Source organism: Falco punctatus (assembly GCF_963210335.1).
Source record: "Falco punctatus genome assembly, chromosome: 9".
Lineage (NCBI taxonomy): Eukaryota > Metazoa > Chordata > Aves > Falconiformes > Falconidae > Falco > Falco punctatus.
The window spans coordinates 22,323,984-22,350,411 of record NC_137589.1 but is presented as its reverse complement, the minus strand read 5'-3'; the positions used below and the strand labels follow the sequence as shown (position 1 = coordinate 22,350,411).

The window sequence follows — 26,428 nt, the reverse complement described above, 5'->3', positions numbered from 1 at the left end:
AGGGAAGAGTGCAAGACTCTGGAGAATTACATGGTTCCCAGAGGATATAGGGACTGGAGCTTCTCCTGAGAGATCTGGGAGATGACAAACCCCTCTCTGAACAAACAGGTTTTATTTGTTAATGAAAGTTTTCTAAATACTGGGGGGAATTGGCTTTTCAACAGGTGAATGTTACCCGTGAAGACTCCCCCAGTGAAGATCCGGTCTTTCTCCGTACTCTAGAGAAGGGAGATTGGTTTGGAGAAAAAGCCCTTCAAGGGTAAGTGCTCCTTATGATGTAGCTCTTACGTTGAGATAAGTTTTCAAGGACTTTTGCAGCCTTCAGAGGGCTCTTGCATTTTGGAAAGTGATTGGGAGTGGGTTTATGCTTTTGCAGTCAGGTATTGTCACTTGGTCTTGCGTGTTACAAGGAGGCTTAATGGGGAAACAATGTTTGTTCTGCAGTTGAGTGGTCAAATGTAGATCTTCCCATGTTTGTAGACTTCATAAAATAGTTTATCTTTGCACCTTCTTCCCTGACCATGCATTTGAAGGTCAAAAGGGCATAATCATGGTCTTGATGGGGTACATTGCTGGGGGCAGGGCGATGGTGGTGGTTTTAAAATTGTCTTATTGTGTAGATATGATTTTGGTGGAGGTGGGACTTGTATGTGAGTGACCTGTTACATATAAAAATTTTCCTTTGGGGATGAACTAGAAGAGAGAGAAGCTGTAAATCCATATTCAACAGATGATTATTATAAAACTATGCTTTATTTCCAAAGGGAGGATAAGAGTAGGAATAGTAAAACATGTGCTTCAGGCAGGAATTTGGAGTGCCCATTCATCTTAATGGACAGACAGTCATCCCATCCTGGGTGCTTATCTGTGCGTAATAGCTATTTGGCTGCTTTTTCAGCAATTAATTAATTGATATTTGATGCTGTGATAACGCGCTCAATCCTTGCTAAATCAGCCTTCTTCCAAAAAGAAGGCAGCAGAACATTGGAAGGCCAAATTTCTTGTTAGTTCTTGACAGACAGGGAGATGTATCCAGCACAAAGCTTGAGTCTTGCCCCATCACATCTATACCTCTTAATATAAATAATATGGTTATTAAATAAAGATCCATATTTTGGTTACATTTTAAATACTACGATGGAGATAAATCTACAATTTTAGATTTCCCCCCACAAACACATAAGGTAGAAACACTTTTTTCCTTATTGTTTAGAGCCTCACAGAAACTTAACTCTCAGAGTTGGTATGTTTTTAAAATAGCACCGACTATATGGTGGCAGCCACTCTAATACTGAGAGCAGGCAATAGCATGCCAAACAAAATCATCTTTTGAAGAAGACTCGATACAGGAAATAAAAGCAATTTCCTACCTTGCATCCCTAAAGAGTTCTAGTGACATGCAACACCACCATGATGAGAATTTCTCAGCACTTCAAACACAGTATTTTGGCTAACTGGCTTAGTCTGAGATTAGTTAATTTACAGTAAACACTTGTCTACATATATTTAAATATTCAATCCATAATAACTTTGATCTTCTGAAACTAAACAGAAACTTAATAATTGAGAGTATGTTCTCAACATGCGAGGAAAGCATAATATCAATACTTTTTTTTGCTAGGGTGATGGCGTATCTGGAGTACCATACCTCCAGTTTGCTAATAATCTCAGTAGTTCTGTAGCTAGATTTAATTTCATAGTCTGAAAATATTGTAATGTAAAGCATCCAGCAGGTCAATAAATTTCTAATAAATTAGTATCTTTCAGGACTGTGTAGGGCATCACTGTTCAGCAGCTTGGGAAGCCTTTAGGGTGTTACTGCTGTAAAATACAGTTATGGCTGAGAGCTCAAGATAAAATAAGATTTTGTGTATTTTCTTTACTTTTTTATCTTTGACCAATTTTTCAAAACAGGTTCTTGCTTAGCAATACTTAATTACATGCTGTTAAATCATGTTGTGATTTCATATGTATAAGACGTTGTAACAACTAAGACATTTCTTTCTGACAATATAAAATAATAGTTGCAGCATCCCTTCACTGTAGTGCTGCACAGCAGAAGGACAGATAAAAAAATCTCTTCTAGTCTCTCACAGAAGTATGTATGCTTATGTAGGCATTGGGTGATGATATACAATATTCTTTTTCTAATGCTCACACCAGATGGCACACATTATTTCGCCATATCCCATTGCACACCAGCAGGAACAAAACAAGTCGTGAAATGATCAGCCACGTCATCTTACAGTAATACTTTTACCTTCTTGGCTAATTGACACAGAGATCGCAGATGTATAATTTACAGTATAGCAATACAAAATTTACAGTGTACTAACAATCCATTATTTTTTGGTAATGTTTTCTTAATTGGAAATAAACATTTTATAAGGTTGTTACAATAATCATTTCTATCAACAGGGAAATAATGCATTCAAATAAGCAAAGGAAAATTACTGAATGCAACTTTGTGGCTCATGTACAAAAACTAAATAATTACAGTATGCTTCCTTGGTAGCATTACACAGCCGAATCCTTGCACAAGAGCATCTGTCTGAACCATACTCCATCCTCTTCAAGAAACGATGGTTTTGGAGCAGCCATCCGTCCTTCTCATTGGATGGAAAACATGGTTTAGTTCGTGGTGGACAGTCTTTACAGAAAACGATGGGGGAAGAAAAGAGGACAGAAAAGCCTATCTTTAGCAATGTAAGAGAAGGCTCTTTCTCCTTCACAAATTGTTTCCCATAGGCCTACTCAAAAGAGGAACGGTCTGAACCGTTGCCTCCTTCACTGTTACATTACACATTACATCACATACTGCATTGAGACAGAGCTGCCGTTTTGAGTGCTGTGAGTTTTACCTGGTTTGGGGATCCAGGAGGTGCTACAGACCATAGGGAAAAGGAGGGACAGCACATGGCAGAGGGCTGATGTTTTGGAGAGGCAGCGATGGAGACCACCTGGGTGAGAAGGAGAAGGATTTTGAAAGAAATATTCATAGCGTGGTCCATAACACTTTGACCAAACTGGCCAGCTCTTGAGGTTCAATAGCTGGGATTCTCTGGCAAGTCTGCTGGCTTTTAGAAGAGGGGATCCCTAAACACTCAGCAGCCTCAGGTCTCCTGAGTTGTAGCAAGAGAGGCAGAATCTGGGAGAGTAGCCCAGGCTAAAGCTGAGACAGGGCTTGCCCTGGCCTCCACAATGCATGTATATCTATTTTATGTATCGATGTATAAATATAAATGCCGGGAGTACGTTGTACTGAAAGAAAGTAATGGAAATATGGATGCCATGCTTTGATTTAAACTTACACAAATTATCAAATGGTCTTAGCAAAGATGTTTTCCATGCAGTAAGATGAAAATGGCACTTTGTCTTTGAGAGGAGCATTTTTAACGCAGTTACCAGAAGAGCTAATTCAGTGTGGCTGGGGTGGACGCTGGCGAAGCAAAACAGTATTATGGAAACACAGTTTTATTTTGAAAGGAGCTTAGTTTGCTCATTTGTCCATGTGAGCTGTCTTTCAAAATAATGAAATTACTTGGTTTTCACTTAGAGTTTATCATCTTCAATTGTGTTGATTTATAAATCCACGTGGGCATAAGTTTGCGATGTAATTAAGCCAAAGCGAAACACACATTCACTTGACTGCCAGCAAAACCATAGCAAGGGGAGAGCCAGTTTGAGGAGACAAGGCTTCTTGGCAATTGGTATGAATTATTTTAGGACACTCTGTATGGAAAAGGTTTGGGAATTTGGGAGGCCTTTCTGCCTTTGGTGTCATGGCGGGCTGGGTTGTGGATGAAATCGCTGGAGAAAGCTCCTGCTTGGCACAGAAAGCCCCGGTCAAAGAGTGTCCTCCCTTTGTCCTTCTCATTTGTAAAGAATAAAATACCAATATATTCATTTATTTATTTTATTATTTTTTCAAAATGTCTTTGTGATGCATAAGGTGAAGAAGAAATTGTGGTCTTTGGGTCATGCAGGAGGTTCTCTGACATAGTGAGAATTATAGAGATACTTGAGATACTGTAACAGATTTATATATAAATTTTTTTGTTACTTTCATGATGATTTGAAAATGAGGGTGGTAGAACCTGCTCTCGTGGGTAAGAACACATCTTTCTTCCAAGAAATTTTGTACTATTTCCTTTTCATATCTCTGCCTCTGGAGGCTCCCGTGCAGTTATTTTCTCCATGTTACAGAAACTCTCTCTCCTCTAACTCCCCAAAATGTCTGAGGTATGTTTTGTGCACTGAAAATTTGCAGGAGCAGTAGAACAGTATATATCTGTATGGATAGGAGTGTCAAAAGATAATTGCCTTGCTGACCATCCAAAAACTTTATACTGTATTTCCAGCTTAAAATAGTATGAATTGCTGTGATAGATGTCATCAGACATCAGAAAAAAGTAGTAATGCACGGGGAAGTATTAGAGCCTCTTTAAATCATAATTGAGATAGCAATGTCAGAGCGTTATTTATTCATAAATTAATGTAGGAACTGAATATAATCCCGAAAACGTTTTTAAAAGTCCAGTAGCTGATGGCTGAGATGAGAATGAGACATCAATAAAAAGGACATTAGAGTACTGGCAATTCTATCAATTTGTTTCTTTTTCTAATAAGTGGTTGTTTTCTCTTGCTGCAGCCAGGGTTATGAGTCAGACTCCAGGATTAATAGGTTTTATTAAATATCTATAAATGCTGCAAGAGGTGCTGGGATCCCATTTATGCTGCTCTTCTCCCTCCTTTAATTCAGAGTTTGCTTCTGTGCAGTTGCAGTGACGCTACTGTTAAACTCATCTTTACATTACTCCTTTTCCCTACAAAAATAAAAATCCAGTTTTTCTTTAAAAACCTAATTGTCAAAACCTGGAAACCTGTTTGAGTGCCCCACCTTGCTGCCCTGCTATTTTCTTTCTTGCCCTTTCTATCTTATTTCTTACTTGTTTCATTTCTTTTCCCCAGAAATTCTTTTCCCTTGTTGCTCACTAATAACTTTTGAAGGACTACAGGGATTTATTTGCTTGGTTCAAATGCTGGGGGAATAAGACTAGTTCTCAGCAGTTAGAAAATAGCTATTTCGGTAAATGGTAAAATGGATTTGCATGCTGGCATCTTCAAATATTTTTGGTTTTGCAAGACCCACACACACTTCACAGCCACCTTGACTGTCCTGGAAAGGAAAAGTGCAAGCTGGAGTGGCGTTTATTTTATTCTATTTAAAATTTATTTTATTTTGTAAAGTGGATACTCCTGTTCAGACTGATCTGCAGTAAAACAAGGTATTTTTCACACTCCCTTGCTATCAAACATTGCCCATTCTTCCTTTTTTTTTTTTTACATGTACAAATTTCTGCTTATTGCAAATCACCTTTTGGGAGGTATCAAACATGTTTTAAATTCCTAAATACCCTGTCATTTCTCTCAGCCCTTACTGTGCAGGAACGGTTTGTATCTAGAAAAACTTTTTCAGTGTCCTTGACTGAAATTCTCAGGAAACATAAGAGTTGTATTTCATCTTCATCGGACACCTTCCTCACAATACCATGCTTCCAATAAAACCTTCCCATCTGCTGACCTAATTAACCTAAATGTCTTGAATTTTCTTGGGAAAAGGGAGTGGGATGGAAGATTTGAAAAATTTATTACTGTATGACTTAGAGGTGGTCATGTAAGTATGTATGTGACAGACATCTCTGGGTGGCTTTGTAAGATATATATGTTTAAAATATATTAAATAAATATGTACAAGATACATATATCTTCTAGGATAATATAGTTTAATTTCTGTTTCTGCGGGGAGAAGTACTAGTCTGTCTGTTGCAATCAGTGTGCTTGGGCAAGAGGCATCCAGCCACCAAAGAGTGTTGGGAAAGAGTCTGGGGAACAGCAAAATAACAATATAAGAAAGCAAATGGGATCTGTGATGGAGAAGAGATGGGAAAATAAGCTATGTGCTCCTAGCTGGGAGAATTCTGGATGTTTCCCACCTACAGCAATTTCTCTTGCTCACAGCCTTGGCACAAAACTGTTCCTTGCTCACCTGTTGTGCTGGGGTCACAGTACAAAGAGATTCACTGTTCCTATTTCAGCCCAGTTAGGAACAGGGGAAAGAATTAAAAGAAGGAAAAACAGCCATAGGGTAGAAATTCAGTTCAGGATGATGTAGTTTTCGAGCCAGGAGCCCTGTGGAGATGAAGAGGTACAGGTAGTGGTGGTGGTGATTGTAGCGTTGAATGTTTCCCTGTCCTGGCCAGGCTGGCTTCTGGTGCTTGGGTGCCCTGGTCTCAAAGCCCTTAGACAGGGTGTCACTGTAGCACAGATTAAGATGTTTTACCATACTGCTGTTGCAAAGTAAGCTATGAAACCTTCATAAGGGCTTCTGCAATTTGTTTAATTACATTATTGCAAGCATATATTGATTGCTGATGTAGTCGCTTCACTTTCTCCAACTACACATTCTTCATTCTTTATTTCTTCATAAAACACTGGCCAGTATTAGGTTGGCTTGCACAGAAGCTTGTGACAGGCATCTTCAGTGGGTTATCAAAGGCTCTTGATGTTATGGGAAGTTCCCGACTGAGCGACTCATCCAAAGCCTTTTATAATGAACTGGCAGGTTCCCTCCTGTTTTTGGGTGTGCTGTAACTCACAAAAACGTAGCTATGCATTTGTCACCTAGCAAAAATAAATGTGGGGGTTTTTGAAGCTGTGTCAACTTCAGCCACCCCATATATCAAGAAATGAGGGGGAAAGGACCCAGAGGGACAGAGAAAGATGTGTTAGCTCTCACAGAATCCTGCCTAGGAGCACTGCATTGTAACTACTGAGATGAAGGTTACCTTACGCATTTCCAACAGGAATGAGTTTATATTATTGAGTCTTCCTGTCTTAAATAAGCATACAGAATGGATCACAAGGTGAAACCAAAGATCCATCTAGCCTGGCATCCCATCTTTTACAGCAACCAGAATCAATTGCTGAGGAACATCCTGAACCAGAGCTTGGTGGCTTTAATAATTTATAATCTTTGGTGTGTTTATATTTACTTTTTCAAACATGTGCAAGCAGTTTTAAAATCCACAACCTTCTGTGGCAATTAATTCCATAGTTGAAATGTGCTGGATGAGAAGAAATGCTGGTTTTAATGTGGGTTGTTTTTTTTTTTGGATGGGCCATCTGCTCCTCTTACAAGTTGCCTTCAAGTTCTAAGATGTGCAGTTGACTTCTTGGTTTGCAGAGAGCTCAAGAGTCTGTTGTCTGAGACTATAGACATGGCAACAAGCTATAGACTCTAGCATCTTAAAAGACTTGGTAAGATCTCTAGAACTCAGTCCTACTTTTTCTTTAAGAGGAACCACATTTTGTATGTAAAAAGATATTTGGAGCTAGAGCTAATCATTCTGCATTTTGACAAAAAGCTGTTAAGGTCAATAATTTGAGTTTTTTTACTAATTTGTGTGCTGGTGATGTAGAAAGCTGGTAACATCTTAGTCCAGCAGGTGTTGGTGAACCTTCCCAAAAAGCCACGCAGCTTTTTGTATTTGCTCTGCCTGGCAGAGTTACACCAGAACTACTCTTCCAGGCTTGAATAGGCAAAGGGTTTCCTTAGGACCAAAGTAATACAGCAAGGAAAGTAATTGCAAAAAATCATACCCACAAAGGCTCTTTCAACGTCTGTGTTTAGATGATCACTTAAAAAGCTGGATTAGGGCTGGAGTTAAGCCGTGAGATGATGGATCAGGGGTTTTCAGCTGCTTGATTTTTCCTATTGTTATGTATCTTGCTTCCAAATTTCTTGAATTTCAGGGCAATGTACTTGGAAATGAGATGCAGCTTTATTTTATAGTAATGCTGAACAAAAACTGCTTTAGTCAAGCAACAGTAAACATCACGTTAAGAAGGAAAAACAAATGATTATGTACTTAAGCAAGATCAGTGAACACCAGAATTGGAGTCTTTTGTGACTTATCAATTGCCTGCCTTGTGCTGCATTTTGAGCAGCCACTTTGCATTTCAGAAGCCTGTTTACATAAAATACATAATCATGAAAGTACATCAGTTACTGAAGGAATATAGAAAATCATATTAATAGAAGGCTTGTGCACAAAATAGGCCTTAGACAATGTGCCTTATTGTCTAAGAGAAAAAGAAAACAAATATCTGGCTTTTTATTTAGTCATATCAAACAGAAAACTCCTTTTGGGAAAAATAGCCATTAGGAGACAATTAGCAATAAGTTCAAAATTTTACTACTTTTTTGACAAAAATACATAAATAAAGTTGCCCCAGTTTCTACAGGGAAGTTATGCTTAGAGCCAACTTTGTGATTCAAATGTAGTTAATAAATAATCAGCTTGTTTTGAATCTTAAAGATAATAATTCTTAGTTTATAAAAGCACAGCTTATTAATAGCTCTGGCTTTTTTACAATTGAATCATAGCCTGGGAACTAAAACTGTATATTTGCTTTCCTCTGAGGAGGTAGTCCTACAGAGCAAGCACAATATTCCTCCCACTGAGTTTAAAATAGATATAACATTGGGCAATAAAACTGTGCCAGATGGAGGAAAGTAGAAATACAGGGGGTTTATAGTTATGAATATATTTGCTTACACTTGCTGCAATAAATTTCTCCAAGAATTCTTTTTTTATGTCTTTTTGCCTTAGCATTATTCCATAGCCTGAAAAAAACACTATTGCTGAAACAGGTGATGCAGGGGAAATACCATGGAGGTATTATATTGTAGGTTTTTACTAGATATGAAAGCTGCTTGAGCGCTATTCATATAAAAGTATATATTCTTATAAAATTCTTAAAATAGCACAATTTGGGACATATATCTTCTATGAACCAGGATGAGTGAAACTGGTTAGTGACAGAAATGATTACGGGGATCAGATCTGGTGGTTCTTGCTTACTTAAAGGAGCATAAACCTGAGGCTGCAGTTTGCTTTTCTCATTTGGAGGGTGTGAAATAGCCTTAAAGAGCTGAAGGCTTCTTCTGGTGCTGGCTGAATCTTCCAAGCTCTTCCCCTTGGCATCTTCTTGTGGTTTTTTGCAGTCAATACCTGTACTATGCAAAAGAAAAAATAAAACAAAACAGAAAAAAACCACCTTATTTCTGTCCTGCAGCAACTCGTAAGCAACTTGCAACAACAATAAGACTTTTCTGTCAACATGTCACTGTCAACAATAAATGTTGATGATTGAATCAAAACATTTTATCCTAAAATCTCAAAATTGTGATGCTTTTGTCAAAGCGCTGAAGCGCTGGTTTATGATAAATGTTTCCAGTTGGAAAAAAAATTATCCATAATCCAAACTAAATGTGTTAATAGGGAGAGGAGAAAAAAATATCCTATAGAAGACCTTCAGAGGAAATCACACATTTTCTGGGGAAAATGCTTCCATCAAAATACTCCTGCTAGCTCTGTTCAGGTTTGTAAGCATTAAGTGGAACTCGAAAATACAGCACTGAATTATAATTCTTTTGACTTGCTTAGAAAAAAAATAAATAACTAAAGATGCCTAGGGTGGATGCAGAGGCAGAAGTACAAACTACTGCCAGGGATGCTGCCTGCGAACTTGCAGCCTGCCAGCTGCTTTGCGTAACTAGCCGTGATGTAGACAAGATAATTCGTATTAGCTAACCCTCAGAGCAGGTTTACAACAGTATGTAATCATAGGGGGGAAAAAAAGAGTAAAAAATGGTCTACATTTGTTGAGGTTTCTTTGCCTAACTCCTATAACATTTGCACAGCTATGCATGCATTTAAACATACATCCTTGAGTGTCATCACATTTAATGGCATTAAAAAGCCAATGCCTGCTTATGGCATCTCCTGGTATGGCTGCTTTTATTTTTAGACAAACTTACTACAGCATCATGTGATGTGGCTCCTTTACAAATCTCCTCCTTTTTTTTATACCAGGGATGGATTTGGTCTTGTGTGTCAGGCTTGTAATTCCATATAAAGTAACTATCATTTATAAATTTTTCATGCATAGAAAATTGAGGGGGTTTTCTGCAAGGATGCATAGTAACCCAGTATTGGGATGCAGTATCTAGTGGCTATAAGGGACATCATAATATGGAATACTTTAATATTAAAGCTTTGTGATTTAAAAATAGTAGGAGTTAAAATTCCTTATAGAAGCATATTAAAATAAGTACCCCTCTAAATATACAGAATAATATATTTTCATGGCTTTCATTTTGCATGCTGAATAATTTAAATACAAAGGAAGGGTAAGCCATTTAAATTAGCCAGTGATTTTAACACAATCATGATTTGGCCATGATGTAGTAAATTAGGCTCCCATCCTTAGAAGAAGAAGTTGGTGCAAGTTTGTATTTAGTACACATTTCTAATAACCTGTTACTTTCTTAATCGTGTTTTCAGATTCAGTGTTAACAAACAGGACATAATGACTTTTTGATTTAATTTATGTCATCCAGGTTATTCAGCAGCAAAAAAAAGGTGTTCACCATTATAGACTTGCTGGTTTTAGGATGACTTTGCTCTAATATGTTGTCCTTCAATGACCTGATTCCCTTTCTGAGCTCTCCTGCCCATCAGGATCCCAACCCTGATGTTCTCCAGCATTGGCCACTGGCTACGGGTTGTCTCCTACATGTAGCAAACCCAGAGTCCTGATGACTTCAGTTTTGCTCATATTAATGCAGCAGGTTATGAGTTAAGAGGAATATTGTGTAGCAACACTAAAACTGGATAAATTAGCACTTAAAAGTTGAATTGTATAGTCCTGTAAGACCATGAAATAATCAATGTCCCTTCTTATTTATAGACATTTCTTTCAAGAGCTGCATATCCCACCTAATTTTGCTTAGAGGTCGGTAGTCTATAGGTTTACAGGAACACAGTGACCCTTCAAGGGGTGATTCATCCTATGCTGAAACTCCTTTGCTGTCTGTCGCCTCCAGCGCTGCCTGGAACATGCAGACAGCTGGGCTCCCAGCCTCATGGAGGGCAGCTGAATCCCACCTTGAGGCATCGATGACTGTATTTCCTTTGGGACTAAAAAATGAAAGCACCTCTGAGTGGCTGCATATAATGATTATTACCAGTGGGAAGCCTAGTGATGAACATCTAGCCTCCACATATTTTGTTATGACTGCCCAACCATTAAGTAACACAGTTAACTACCACAGGCATGCTCAAAATTAAGGATGAGATATGTATAGGACTGGAGCTGGCTATTTGTCTGTATGAATGCCTAATTAATTCTATTTTTTTAGGAGCTCTACAGTATTAAAAGACCATTTTAAGGCCACCCTTTTCAGGTAATAGTCATTTAAATTGACAGGAAGACATCAAAAAAACAGTGTCCTTTTTTATAGCATTTAGTTTAAGAATCTGTTTGAGCCTGGTGTGTTCAATTTTTTTTTTTTGGGGGGGGGAGGTTGGTTTGCTTTCTTGTTGTCTGAGGAATGTGGGTGATGGGCTAAAGTCTGTCTCTGTGGCCAAAGCTATAACATCAGTTGTACCCAAAAGACTTCACAGTTGCATTTCCAAAGTCTGGAGCAAAGAACCTGAGGCCCTTCTGCAAAGGTACAGCGCCTGCGTGGTGGACTGCCTTGAGGAGTGCTTCTGCAAGTAATTGAACTTCTCATAACCCAGAACCTTTGCTTTCAGTGCCATCCCTTTCCCAGCCAAAAAAAAAAAAATAATGGAGCAAAGTTTCAGGCTCTGTGCCTGCCATCTCACTGGAAACTGGGGGCAGAAGCAATGGCTTAACTGCCCCACTGTAATGCTGGGCAAAAATATTGATGCAATGAGAAATCCTCTTTTCTTTGTTGCTTTTTTTGGTTAAAGTAATGGCCCCTATTCTTGAGCCTCTCGGGCACCAGCAGTTTTACATCGTGGAGATATTTTCTGTTGAAGAGCAAACCTAGTGCTGTTTGCTATATGGGGGGATGGTGTGGAAGCAGCTGAAGGTGGCTGTGGAAAACCTAGTGTGTGATTATTACTATTATTATTGTGCCCTGTGGTGGAAAAAAACATTCAGACTACATGGACCAAGCTGGTTAATATACTGCAGAAAGAAATCATGTCCACGCAGGCATTTAATAATATCTCACTGGACTAACTACCTTCATAGCTCACACTGTGTCACCCTGAAACAGACTGAGTTGTCATCTGCAAAGCATCATTCAACGAGTAATACCAGCCCAGCAGCAACACAGGAATAAGACAGATTTTTTTTTTCATCCACCTTTTTAGCTGGCTTTTGGATTTTTTTGTAGCTTTGTTACAGGATAGGAAGCTTGTCACTTTGCATGGGTCTAACCGTCAGGGACAGTGACAGGTACTGGCTGCACTAGCAGTGGGAGATGTACTTGTGTGCCCTGTAACCTGGTGATAACAAATTAATTCATAATCCAGGTGTGAGCACAGCATGAGAAAGGTTACCTGGGCTGGCGGTCTGGTAATCTCTCCTACAAGGTGAGAAGTAGTGCCTACCCTTTGTGTAAATGGCTTTATTGTCAGAGCAGAGGCACATTGGGGTTGGGTGATGGGTGCAGGACCTCTAGACCTAGTCTCTTAAAGGTTTGCTTTTCTTCTTTCTTTCATAAGTGCAAGGACTTTTGTTGACTGTATGCTCTTCCTATACTGTATATTTTTTATTTCAGTCTGCCAGACCCCTGCTTTGAATTTGATTTTATTATTAACATCAATTTTAAGTCTTAGAACAGATCATTTCCCCATTTCAAGTCTTGGCAGAGGGGCTGTTTATGTTGGTGATGGCAAATGGGGCTCTGATGGCTCTGTTTTCAGTTACAGCCTCTGAACACAAAGTGAGTTGCATTGATTGTTGATGCAAGTGATACAGTCAAAATTCTAACTACTCGGCATGTTAAAGCAAAAATATGTTGTCCCGGCCTATCCCTGTCCCCATGGGGTGTTGCTGGGGCTCCGAACGGGGAGCTGGAGCCAGCCTCACCACTGGGATCTTGGAGAGCAACTAGGCTGGCTGGAAGTAATCACCCTGAACGTTATAACATTTAAAAATAAATAGATTGTGTTATCACTAAACAAAGTCAGGTCTTATTTTAAGCAAAGCTGCAATCTGAGCATAGCTTTTGCAAGACGCAGCAGTGTTCCTGTTACAGCAATGGGACTTCATGTGCAAAGCTCGTATTACCTTTATGTTTGGCTCCCCTAACAAAAGTCTGAAAGCTGGTTTTTTGAAACAGCATTCCCATTAGAAGTTATGTATTTGTAACGTTGATGCCAGTGTTCACTTAAGGTATCTGTTCACTTAACACAAAAGATTCAGGTTGTTACATGCAGCGTTGTTTAGCGTGCTCCTTATAGGTGCTTTATGACCTACTAACTTTTTTTTAGGCTGAACCATGTTATCACTGACCCTCAGAAACTTTGTCTGGGGCTCAAGCTTTCCATTTTTAGGTCAAATTTAATCAGGGAATAAACTACAGCTGTCCCAATTGTGTGGGACAATGTGTGAAGCAGTCTGACCTCATGGCTGGAATGGCTTTCTTCAATGCATCAGGCTACTGGTGGACAAAGGTAGACTTTTTCAAGGCTTCTCTTCTTTTGAGGAGGCCCACCCTCAGTGCTGGGGTTAACCTTTTGTTTCTAGGTTTTTATAGGACAGACTGGACCATGCTGCCTTTTCCATGACTGAGTTATCTGCTAATCGCTTCGGCACCATTGATAGGCATCTGGCTGGCTGAGAGCCCATCCAGCCCCTCTCGTGGTCACCAGGAACTCTCTTTACCTCCCTGGGGCCTCATCTTCTCGCACCCAGCCCTGCAGCAGTTGATTCTCTGAAGGTTTAAGGCTCCAAACCCTCTCTCTTTTTTTGTCCTTCTCTAAACACAAGGTCCTTATCCCCAAATTCATTTGCTCATGCTGCCAGACTGTACTGGCAGAAATCCTGCAGCAGGCTGATTTCCTTAATTATGATTATTTTCTTCCCTGTTCTGCTATACCTCTAACTAAACAACAGTCACCTGGCTGTCTTTTCATTTCCTGACCACTATTCATCAAGCTTGTGTCTCCTTTCTCTGCACAATAGCTTGCTGCTTTTCTCTTTTCAAAGAGAAAATGGACAAGATACAGTTCTCCTGACTTGCTGTCCCATGTCCCACTGCAGCTCATCCTCCTTCACTGCTGCAGATGCAAAAAAAATCTCACCTAGTATCTTCTTGGAGTCATCTTCATGGCCCTTGTTAACACATAATCTGTGTCTTCCTTTACTCTTTCCCTTCATTTCTTGCTGTCTCTTAGATCTTACATCTCTCCAGATGAGCACATTTTGATCTCCTCAGTCACAGAGATATAAGCTGCTGCCCTGTTCTCCTCTGTTCTCACTACTGATACTATTTATTGTATTGAAAGCTGTTGGGATTCCTTGTCTTCCAGTATTACAGCACCATCTACTCATGATTTAAGCTGGAAGGGGATTGTAGTGGGTATCTGGTACAACTCCATGCTCCAAAGGATTCTAAATAGAGCAGGTCACTCAGGGCCATGTCCAAATGCATGTGCACACATTACCCTAAATGCGGGGATTATATTTTTTTTTTCCCTTCATTTCTTCAGCTTTTGGTCTATCAACTCAACTGTTGATCTTTCAGTAAAGCCACTCTTAAGCGTTCATTAAAAAAAAAAACAAAAACAAAAACCGAACAGAACCAGCAATCCTTTTTTTGTCCTTTTAGAGTTGCCATTGAAATTCAGAGCTGCCAGCTATGGCCTTCTCTTGACATCTCCGATTTAGTGCTTACTGTACATGGTGGAGAAACCATGTCTGTTCTTTAGCCACTGTGTAGGGATTTGCAGGAGTTGTTTCCTCCTTTGTGCCTTTTTTCTCTCTTTACAGGAATTTCAGCTCATTAACTCTGTCCTGATGTCTCACAGCTCATTTCTGGACTTGCCTCCCTCCAAACAAATCTTGGACACATCCTAGAGAGAACGGGCTGCCAGTGTGCTTCCAATAAGTTATGCAGACTTCCTACTTGTTTCTTCCTTTGTGCACAGCAGTGCCATCCCTTCTGTCCTTCATGTCTCCAAGGCACGTGTCATCTGCATGTTTCTCAGAAACCTCACCTCCAAGCTAGGTCGGATCTGTCAAGTTCTCTGTATAGAAAATCTCCAAGATGGTTTCATATAGCAAAATCCTCCAGAGGTTTTATGGACTTCTGTTACTCCAAAGATGTAAGACTGGTGCTGCCATTACTGTTACCCCTGAATGATTTGGGTCCTGACTCCTGTTTTCTTGCCTCAAACACCAACTTTTCATCTTTGCTTTCATGACTTATCCCCATCCGACCTTTCCCTGTAGTCGCTGGTGATTTTGGCATCTACTGCCCATTTATTACAATTGTCTAAAAAGTATCTTTTTGCTTCCTCCTGATGCCCCCTACCCTGGGAGAAGACCCACAAAGCTGGCGGCTTCAGTCCCCCCTTGAACTCATCTTTACTACCCTGCCTGTGACAGCAGCAGAGTACTAGTGATGTGCTAAGTCTTATGTCTAGCCAGTCTGAGCTGTAGTATACAGCTTTCTACTACATATTTTATTTTGTTCCTCACCAGCCAGCCACTTTCTCTTGGCCTTGATGCGGAGTGTAGATTTTGCTGCCCACATTATTGTTCCTGCCATACTTAAGATACATGTACGTCTTCACCATTAGACCCTTTAGAAAATGCTAATTTGCTGCTGATGAATATATTTCCTATATTTATTTCAGCAAATATATATGTTTGTTACCAAGGTCTCTGCAGGCTTTTGCTGTTTGAAGTACACAGTGATTGGGGGCAGTTTGCAGATGTAAATGATGCTCTCAGGAGTTATGCCATCAGCGAACACAAATCATCCCAAGTCCAACAGTATTGGAGAGGAAATGTTGAGTTGCATGCGTTGGATTGAACACAGCTGTTTTCAGACGTTTAATTGTGTTTATATTCAGTAAAAAGAGAAGAAGCTCATTTATAAGTACTAAGGCTGTGGCCAACCTTCATCTCAATTTAATCTTATGTTTGTTCAGGCTGAAACAAGTGTTACAGGTTTATATGGCAGAACTTCCTTAATGAAGCAATTTCACTCTGACTGCTAAAGAGGCTGGCAGAGATTTAAATTCATATAAGTTTTATATTACCATCAAATTCAATTCTTTTCCCCCAGCCTCTGGGCTATGTAAAATCAAGTTCTTGTTTCCTGAAGTCTAAAGCTCTAAACCACACATCTTTAAGGCACTTGCTAAATTCCATTATTTTCTCAATCATGTTATAATTAAATGAAAAGTGTTTTCAATTATAGAATTGAGAAGAAGCTGGAACATTTTAGAATAATTTTTGCCATGATCTTAAAGAGATGATAATAGCTGTTAAAGCAGGTTAATCATCATTTGTCCTAGGTGCTATTTTATTTTCCCATTCCATAGTGTAATTTTAGATATAAGACATTTGGGAACTTTACAAAGAAGTTATCTTAAACTGTGCAATAATCTGAGTCTTGTGCTTTTTTTCCCTTTCAAACAGAGACCACAGATTAGTGAAAAGGAAATAAACTTAGCAAGAGGAGCTGAGCATTAAGTAAGGAGAGAGAGACAATGGTTTTCTTGGCTTGGTTTTACTCTCTTGGGTCCAAATACACTTTATATTTTCCTAATATGTCATTTTTGAAAAATAATTCCTGTGCTGGTGTCACAAAGAAATTTTTTTAAATTTCTTCCAAATGAAGCCATCTAGTCTCTTAGGTAACTTTAATGTTGAGATGACCAGCCCAAGTCAACTCCTGAGTGAAGAATTAGTAACATTGGGAAAAGCCAGATGGTAATCTAGCTAAAAATCTACAAAAAGCATTACTGTGAGGATACCCTTATTTTTAATTCTTATGTCTTCTGCAATGCCTAAGTGACTTTTGCACCATGCTGTGGCAGAGATGGTGATGTGAAATGTGTAGATGAGCTGCTTCTGGTCCTGGTAACCCTCAAAATAATTTTTTGTCTTATACAGTTGAGTAGGTGGGGTCACATTTAACCCAGGGGGAAAAAAAAAAGCCCAAACTGAAATTAAGTCAGGAAGAGGGAAACCTGTGAAATTCCTTGCCAAGGAATTGCTTTTAATGACAGAAGACACAGAGCTCCTTCATGCCAAGTTGGTGTGCAACTCCAGTCTAGAGCCAGCTCCTCTACACACATGATTGCAGAAGCGGTCAGGAGCATCTTCTCACCTCTGTGCTGAAAGGAGAGAAATTAAGCAAGGTAAATATTTGGAAGTTAAAAGGCAGTGTATGCATCAGTCCATAAATAACCTGGAAAGGCTTTGCAAAAATTACTCACAAGCTTTTATGCAAGAGCTGTAGGGTAAATCTTTCCTCCATCAAATACCTGGGAGGTAATATGTGTTACCCACTGCATCTGCTGGTGAAGGCTTCCCTATGATTTTAATACCTTAACCTTGGACATTTTACATTTCTTCCAGTAATGGGCTGAAACTTTGCAAAAGGAGATGGAATGAATTTTAAACTCAATATTATTCTGTTCTGAAGCCAGGTATTTCCAACATCTTACATTACCATTGGTTAATGTAGTGCTTTTAAAGTAGAGATAACACTAGTTGTGATTTTCTCTCTTATCGTGCATCTGAAATCCACATCTAAAATTCTCTTAGTACTTTCTTCAAGCTTTCTCTGAATATAGCTGCCTTAAAGAAAACTGAGAGGTGGCATAAAAAGGCATTTGGTTCTTGTTATTCAAGTGACCTGGAGTTTGTGCCATGCTTTTAGCAGTTCTTAGTGCAATTGTGTTTTAGTCTAGAAAGTGACCCTTATTTTACACAATTCTTAAAAATTAGTTGAATGTACTGGGGAGAGAGGGGGACTCTTGTACAGGAAATAGACAAAAATCAGATGAATGTTGGCTGAAAGGGAGCTCTGACTTCCTGCTTGAAGCATGGCTGTCACAGATGCTGGAGCAAATTCATCGATGCCTTGTCCAGCCTAATCTTGAAAATCTCCAAGGACAGAGCATCAGTTACCAGTCAACCTATTGCCCTGCTGGAAGTTTTTCTTAAGTTTTCAATTATATCCAACCTGGACTTCCTAAATGAGAACTTGTGGCTGCTGCTTTAAAAAAATTCCTAGGGAAAAAAATACCAGAGAAGTAATTTTAAACTGTTTGGCATTTAAAAGGGATTATTGCAGCTATTTGCTTCAAAAAGCTATTGAGCCCAGTCTTTTATTGTAATGAAAACAGGAATATATCTAATCTGCATGGATTTTGCGGGGGTCCAGAAGAGCAAAGGAGGTAATCCATATGCATCACAGTGTATTTTTTAATCTTGCATCATGTGTCCTTTCTGGACAGATTCCTAGAGGTTTGGAGAAAGACAAATAATTTGGCAGTTTTTGACAAATCCCTCTGCCTAGGAGAGCTGAAAATCTTTGGAACACTGGAAAGGTCTGAGCCTTTTGTGCTGTTGGTTTATTGCCCTGATACAAAGAATTTAGGGAAGTTTTAGATTTTAAACTAAGCCCCAGCATGTGTCCTTGAGCAACATTTGATGTCTTACAGATATCACCTCTCTAAGCAGAGCATCCCAGAGGAATGCAAGCTCATTTAGAAAATGTTTCATCATTTTAAGACTGTTCGCAAAAGGCTTGTAATAAAGTACTTTAGTTAACCTTATAGCCTTATTTTTCCTTTTTTTTTTTTTTTTTCCTTTTATGGCTGTAGAAGATATTTTTCCCATGTGGAGATTCCATCTTAAGGATAGTGAGAGAGTGGAAGGGAAGTATTTTAATTGTCAGGAGCTTTGATTTAGTAATGAGACAGTGACACTTTGTGCCTCCCAGTGTTCAGGAGAGGCATTGGGCTGCTTCATAATTTGTGCATCTTCATGTTCCATTGAGGCTCAAGATGTTATCAGTAACCAAGCCTTGAAGATAGATGAGTCAGTCACAGGAAAAGGGACTTTATTTCAGACCCCTAAGCCCAGCAGTTTTCACAAATTATATTGCAGATACTTCCCAACAGCTGCAGAAGTCCTCAGTTTACCTGTGATTTTGGTGATAGTTTTGTTGGCAATATTTGCTTATTCAAAAGGCTACCATGTTTCCAAATTATTTGCACTTTGTTGCCATACTTTCTAGTATTAGTTCATCTCCTTTGCTTTTCTAACCAAGAGAATACTTGAATATATATGATTAAGTTCACTGTCGTTTCTAAAAACACAAGGGGAAGGCAGTCATGTTTACTTGAAAAATGTTGCTTGTGCAAAAAAAAGCAAGCCACCATGTTTAGGGAATTAGTTGGCATATGTGCCAGTAACCACACGGGAATCCAGCCGGCTGGATGTGTGTCCTTAAGAGCCCTGTGCCAACAGAGCGAGACTTGCCAGTCCCTAAACTCATTTAGGATGTTCAAAGTCATCTGGGTTATCTCTGTGCAGCACTGCTCTGCTACGTAGGCAAACCTTTACATTTCAGATTTAGCTGGGATAAAAAATACATGCTTTTCTCAGAGGCTGTTTTTCCTGAGCAGCAAATCTAACCATGCAAAATGTTAAAACTGTACCAAAGGATGGTATTTATTTACCTCAGTAGGCATAGTTTAGTGGATAATGTTACACAAAATCAAATCCACTATACTGGATTTCATCATGATCATGGGCATGTATTTTCTCTCTTTCCTTTGTTGTGAGTATGTGATGAGATTTATGAGATTATGAGAATAATATGGTTTCTTGTGTTCACAGAGTGGAGCAGGAGCATGGTCTCATCCAATACTCTGACCACAAAATGAGCAGCCCAGCTGATAGGAAGCACATTATTGGCACACAGTTTAAAATGAAAGTGGCATGTTTGATGGCAGGCTTTGATAAGGCTTTGCTAGAATTCATTTGCCAGTAGCATTGCAGGCTTTTGCTGATTACTGCCCTGACTCTTTGCAGGTGTTCCCTCCTGACGTAATCTGTGGTGGTTTATGGCCTTTATATGGCACCATCTGCAGTGAGTCAGGACTTGCTGGGGAGGCATACACTCTAAGAGACATGGTTTAATTAGGGCATGCTTTCATTAGTTTACTCATCTGCAGTTGGGCAATAACTCACCGCTTGCAGGTCATGTCATCTTTTTTCAGTCTCCTTGCTGGTTCTAGTCCTAAGTGTCTCTTGCAGGAGCTGTAGGGGCTAGCAAGAGGCAGGTCTTGGATATGGGTTTCTCTGATTAATCAGAGAGTGTGAGTGGGCTTCACTGAGAATGTGTACATGGTGTAGATATGCTTAACGAACGCTAAAGGACCTCAGTTTTCTCTGTGTACTTCCTTGCCCAAGGATATGCTGCTTATCCAATTTAGCTGTCCTTTCCTACCGCCCTGTTTCCCTTCTCTTCTCCATTCACTGGTAAGTTGTAAGCCTTCATGCCACCTTTCTCCATTTTTCAAAGAAAAAATTTAAGGTATAAGTAGGTTCCTACACTCATTCCTAGAACAAAATACACAAATGCATTGGAAACTTTTGTTGCTTTTGCATATCATGAAGCAACATGTTTTCCTCCTGAGGTCCAGAAGAGCATACAGAGATGGTCACTGATGCCTTCAATTTTGAGCTGTAGAGGCATCATGTGGCTTCTGTATAGGTTACTGTCTGTCTCAGTCATCTTTTGGTAATACAGAACCAGAGAAGTAGCTTTTGCTTGCTTTTCCGATTTTAATTTGAAAACTTAAAGGCTATGTTGTGCATGTATTTTTCACGTCATAGCCAGAACAAGAGAAGTACAAGAGTTTGGTTTCTTCCTTGCTTCAGTGGGTCCTGCCTGTCTTTGTAAGCAATAGGTCTCCTCTCTTGGCAATTTGGCCTGAATAAGCTGTAAAGAATCAGACACATAACAGGTTCCTGTGATTTTATTCCAATAAAATATTATACTTGATTTAAATAGCTTGAACAAGTAAAAACTAAACAGGAACCCCAAGTTCTTAATCTGTTTAGTTCTGTAGAAGTTACTCAGAAGAGCATCTGTTTTCATTAGCTAGACTTTGATCTCAGGTTTTATTCATGCTATTTAGCAGGATGATACTCTGCTTATTAACATGTTTTGAAAATTAATTGGTTTACTAATAATAGGACTTTGTTTCCTCCAAACTCTTTGATTTATTTAACAAGGTTAAAATATCAATATAACCCGAAGTGAAGTAATTATTTGAGAGAGTGAGTTTTTTTCTATTCCCTGTTTGTGTTTCTCTCTAGTGACTTACTAAATAATACGCTAAAGTGCAGCTGTCAAGTCTTTCATGAAGAAAACAGGTCAAAGACCATTTCTTGTGGCTCAGTATGCCAAATTCTGTTGCTGCTGCTCTGCAAATCACTTTTCTGCAAGTAATCTTGGCAAAATTTTGTGGTTTGCTACTTTTTATTTCCTTTTCAAAATACTTTCATGAGAGCTTCTTAGTGTTACCAATTTTTTTCAAAAAGTAAAAATACTTAGAAAAGCAACAATAATATGCCTGTGTAGATACATAAACATCATCATCTTAGTACATATGAAAAAGTTTTTACTCTTCAGAACTTAGTAAAACGTGACACATGCTCTGTTCAACTGTAACACTGGTTTCCTCTCGCTTGTGCAAGTTTCTTGGTCTTTTGGCTTTGTCTAGCTTTGTATGCAGAGTAGGTCTGCAAGGCTCTAGTTTCTAGAACTCTTCTGGTTTGCCCAAGATTTAATTAAATTGTCCTGGAATGTGATAATTAACATTTAATAGATCTTGAAGACACTCTTGTCACCCACTGGCTGATTAAAGTGATAATGTACAGTGTGTGGTAGAATACTAGTGCTCTTTTCTTTTAATGAAAAAATCGGTCATTTCATACCTCTGGGTTGTTTCACATAGGGAATATTATTAATTACTTGCTAGTGAGACACTAGTTCATTACAATAATTCAGAATAAATTACAAGAATAATTGGTTTAAATCATTAATAGATTTTGCAAGCAAATAGGTACTAACATCCTAGCATCAGCAGTACATCACTGATTCTGCTTTAGTCTTTCATTTCATCCATACTAAACTTAAACCACATTTTGCCTACAAAAATAATCGGTATTATTTCCTATAGAGAAATGTGTTTGCTCTTCCCTGTCTATCTGGTCTTCTGAAAACAGTATACTAAATCATATAAATATTATTGAGTGATTTCTATGGGAGGCACTGGGCATGCTCCTGATGGAGTAGATTCACTGGAAATGTTTTTTTTTATCGGCAGAGGCTGATTTCTGAGTGTTGTTGCCATCTCAGTAATGGGAAACATGCACCTAGAGGCTTGTCAACAGCACTGACGGCTGACGATGGACATTGCTGCATCATGCGTGGTGGAATACAGTGAAATCTGGCATCTTTGTCTAATGCTTTACCAGCTGCAAGACTGACAACCGTTGCATGATGAATATGGGTCATTTAAGAAAAAACAATACAGCCCAGAAATGTTAATACATTTGTATAGGCTGCTGCTTTGGTTCCCTCGTGTCCTTTGTATTTTGCCTTTTAGTGCAAAATATGCCTTTTCCCCCCCCCACACTGGCTCTGTGTCTTATTGGAAGAGCATAAAAAAGTGCAATAAAGTGAAATTAAAACTGTGAAGATTTGAAAGGGGAAAAAAAGGATAGAATGAGTGGAAAGAGGATGGGAAAAAATAACTGTTGCAAGCACAAGTAGGGGTAGTCTTTATAACAGTTGCTATACAAAAGGACACTGCAGTCATGCCTGCAAATGCAAAACACCCCAGCAGTGTCATTTGCAGGACTTTTAAGACTTGGTAGTTGTAAATTTGCAAGTAAATTCTGTTGTAGAAGCTGCTTACAAGGCAGAGAGCTCCACTTTCACACCACTGACTCCAGTTGCCTACATGGGCCAAACTGGGACATGACTCCTACAGTAACTGCTTCCAAGCAAACACAAAAAAAAGGCTCCTAAATGTAAGTTTTTTCTGATACTTTTATTAGTTTTACCCATAAACAATTGGTATGTAATTAGCTCCAGAAGAAATTTGGGTTTATTTGCTTCAATAGAGGATTTTCACTTTCATCTGTCATGGTCAACGTATTGCACAAGGTCTTTGTGGTTGTGATAAGAATTAAATACTGAAGCAGGAGGCAGCAACAGTGGTTTCAGTAAAAAAATGCTGGAGTAATGCGGCTTAGTAAGCATGCAAAAGCCTGCTAGCATACAAATCTTTCTAAAACATGTTAAAATGAGCATTTCTAGGAGGGAAATTAAAAGATTTTCAATGAGTAAGGTTTTGTTCGTTAGTCTTGCAAGGCAGAAAAACATACAGATTAATATTTCTGAAATCCTTGGGAAATATTTGTTCCATATTTCTAAATAGGGAATATTTATACTTATTCTGAAACAAGATGATCTAGTCTAACTTGCATCCTTGTTGCATAAGCTGATAATATGAAGAGCCTGTTTCTGGCATTGATCTGTAGGATCAGTCTTACAGTCATGATGCACACAGATCAGTACAAGTAAATGCAAGAAAGTCATAAATCCCTGGATCTAGCACAGACTCATGCAGTCCTGATGGGGCTCAGTATGTAAAAATTACACCAGTTGATAAAAATCTTGAAGGCAGTGAATAGAAATGAAAAAGCTTGGGAGGGAAGGAACCAACTGTCTCCATGACCTGATGTTTCCATAACAAAACACCTGTTAAGGTTGAAGTACTGCCATTTCAATTTATTGTTGCAATTCAGTTCATAATTGCAAATAGAACTGAGCTGGAAATGAAGCTTCGCTTACACCTTCCTGTGGTTCAAATAGGCTGTTTAAGACCTCAGAGATCATTTATTTGGTTGGGCTGTCAGTAGAAGACTTGCTGTGGCCCATCGGCCGCTCACACCTCCTTACGCCTTGTGTTCAACTCACTCTTCAGAGTGAATTAGTGAAGGAATAGTCCTTGGCATGTACCAAAGAATCCAGAAATCCAGCCGTGACAAGATGGGTGCAATTACACCATTTTAAAACCAGGTAAGTTTGCACACGTGACTCAGTAGCCAAGGGTAAGGGAAGATACCCATCTCTTTTTTCTTCTTCCCCCTTAAAAGACTGAAAAGAGAAGGATTTCAGCTGATCATGTGAATATCTGCAGTGTATATTCTTAGTGCATTCTTGCAGCTGTTGTGTTTTATTGGATTTCCCTTCCCAAGCAGATGGGTTCCCCAAGGGACAGCACAAAGCTGAGTTTCTCTGCCTAGTAAAAGGCAGAGCAGACCCTGTGTCACATAACAGCCTATAAGTACCTGACTTGCAAGTGTTCACACGCCAATGCTGCCAATAATCCCTGTTTCCCTGAAGCAATAAGAAAAGCTGATTAAAATTAATAAAGAGGGTTGGGGTTTTTTGCAAAATATCTCATCTGGCTGCAGGTGCCAATGCTTTAGTAATGAGTATTTTCCACTTTCAAGTGTTAACACCTGGTGAACAGCTGAGGTGAGGATGCTGCTTCTCATGGGTGTATAGGCAGACTTCCCAATTTCATCTGCCACCTTTCCCAGCAGTACTGGCTTTTGGAAATGTTAGACTTTGGCTTGTATCTCATTCACCATCAAAGACAACTACAAGGGCCAAAGAAAACTGTGGTCACATGAGTTTTGTTAGCTGTGGTGAATCTTGGTAAGTTTTTATCAGTGAATAATGTGGTATTATTATCTTTATATATATATCAGAAAATAATGCAGTATCACGCATATTTGGCATGTTGTTCCTGCTAATATTTAGCTTTCTTATGTGTTTAGTGAACATGTGGTTTTAATATGTGTCATAAAATGATACTGAAAGACTCAGATCAAGTCTCTTAATAAAATAGCAATGGTACAGATAAAAGTTTGTTGAAAATCGCACTGTTAATAAGATTTTTTTTTCAGAAACTGGAAATATACTTACTTACATTTAGTACTAAAAGGTGAAGTGTTACTTACCTTTAGTCTTTTTCTGTGAGACCTAAGAATTCTTATCAACTGGTTTTCTTCATCACTGTCTATGTGGTTTTGCTACAGGACAAGTTAAATAGGGCTTAGCCTGTGAAACTCAGTTTAGAGTATGGCACAGGGACCCAAAATATCCCCAGCCTGCAGACTGAACACACTGTCACATGCAGACATGTGCAAAGAATGATGAATAAAACCCATTAATAAATATTTTAAGTTTAACGTGTTGGTTCTAAGCTAAAACAATATAATGTTTTTCCATGGATCTTTCTAAAAAAAAAAAAAAAAAACTACATATTTTTTTAAAAATGTCTTTGAATCAAAAAGTTTGACAAGGGTTGACCTAGGCATGCCTTTATTTTGCCTGTATAAAGCTAATAGGACTCCTTCCTTTAAATATGCATGTGAGACATTAATAATCTGAGAAGACAGTAACTTTTATCTAAAACTTCACTATGTCGTGAATGCACCAGAATTTCACATCTTTAGAAGATTAATTGAGCAGAAATTGCATTCCCATAGATACATTGACGTCCCAAGAACACCTAGTGGTACTATTACTACCAAGAAGAAAGATCCACGTTGTGAATACTAATATAAGAACACTTATAAAAAATGTAATCCTTGATTTCCAGATAACTTTTGCAGACTACTTAAGATTACTGTTTTCAAAAGATATCTGTATAATTCAGTCACGGACCTCATTTCTATAGATAAGATTTCCGGGCTTCCCACTGCTCTGATTGCTGCAGGTAAGGTGAAAGTTAGTTATAGGTAGATTTTTTTAAAAAAAAAAGCAACGCAATTTCCCGTCCTTGATCATTGATGCAGATTTTGTATTTTGTGGTTATAGAAGACGACATAGGCCATAATATAGTAAAACAGTACAAAATAATCCTTGTCATACTTTATGTGAGGTATGAAAAGTGATACCCATAAATTACAAGTATAGCCTATTTAAAATTCTGCTGTGGTTTGCTGGCATTTGAGCTAAATAATGATTGTAAGGAAGATAGCCCATAATCTTTCTGTTACTATTGAGAGATATAAAAAGGTTTCTTTTTTCTTGTTCTGTAGATGTTATTATTAAACTAGTGGGTTTTAAGCAACTGGATACAACAACAAACCATAAGCAAAACCCCAGTGCTTTGTTTTAAATAACGTAAGTTTTCTTTTTAATGGGATTTATGCCCAAAGTCTGATCCTACTTGAACTTTCTCCCTTTCCAGCTCTGAATAGATTGGTTTTCTTTATATATAATTGAGGTAAAATGCAGTTCAATGTCAAGTCGATTAGAAATGGTGGAAACACACACAGGTCTGTGGGGCCAGACAGGATCCACCCAAGGGTACTGAGGGAGCTGGCAGAGGAGCTCGCCAAGCTGCTCTCCATCCTTGATCAAGAGTCCTGGCTGACTGAGGAGATCTCAGGAGGCTGAATGTTAGCC

The 26,428-nt window shown here is 38.8% G+C and overlaps 1 protein-coding gene across 2 annotated transcripts in view; it reads left to right on the top strand.

Annotated features, from left to right (window-relative positions):
- Window positions 1-26,428, top strand: part of PRKG1 (protein kinase cGMP-dependent 1) — a 503,334-nt gene that overhangs the window by 383,404 nt on the left and 93,502 nt on the right. For both annotated transcript variants that reach the window (XM_080401614.1, XM_080401613.1), the window contains exon 7: window positions 165-259. In XM_080401614.1, coding sequence (XP_080257740.1) covers window positions 165-259 — 95 coding nt within the window. The remainder of the gene's footprint in view (window positions 1-164; window positions 260-26,428) is intronic.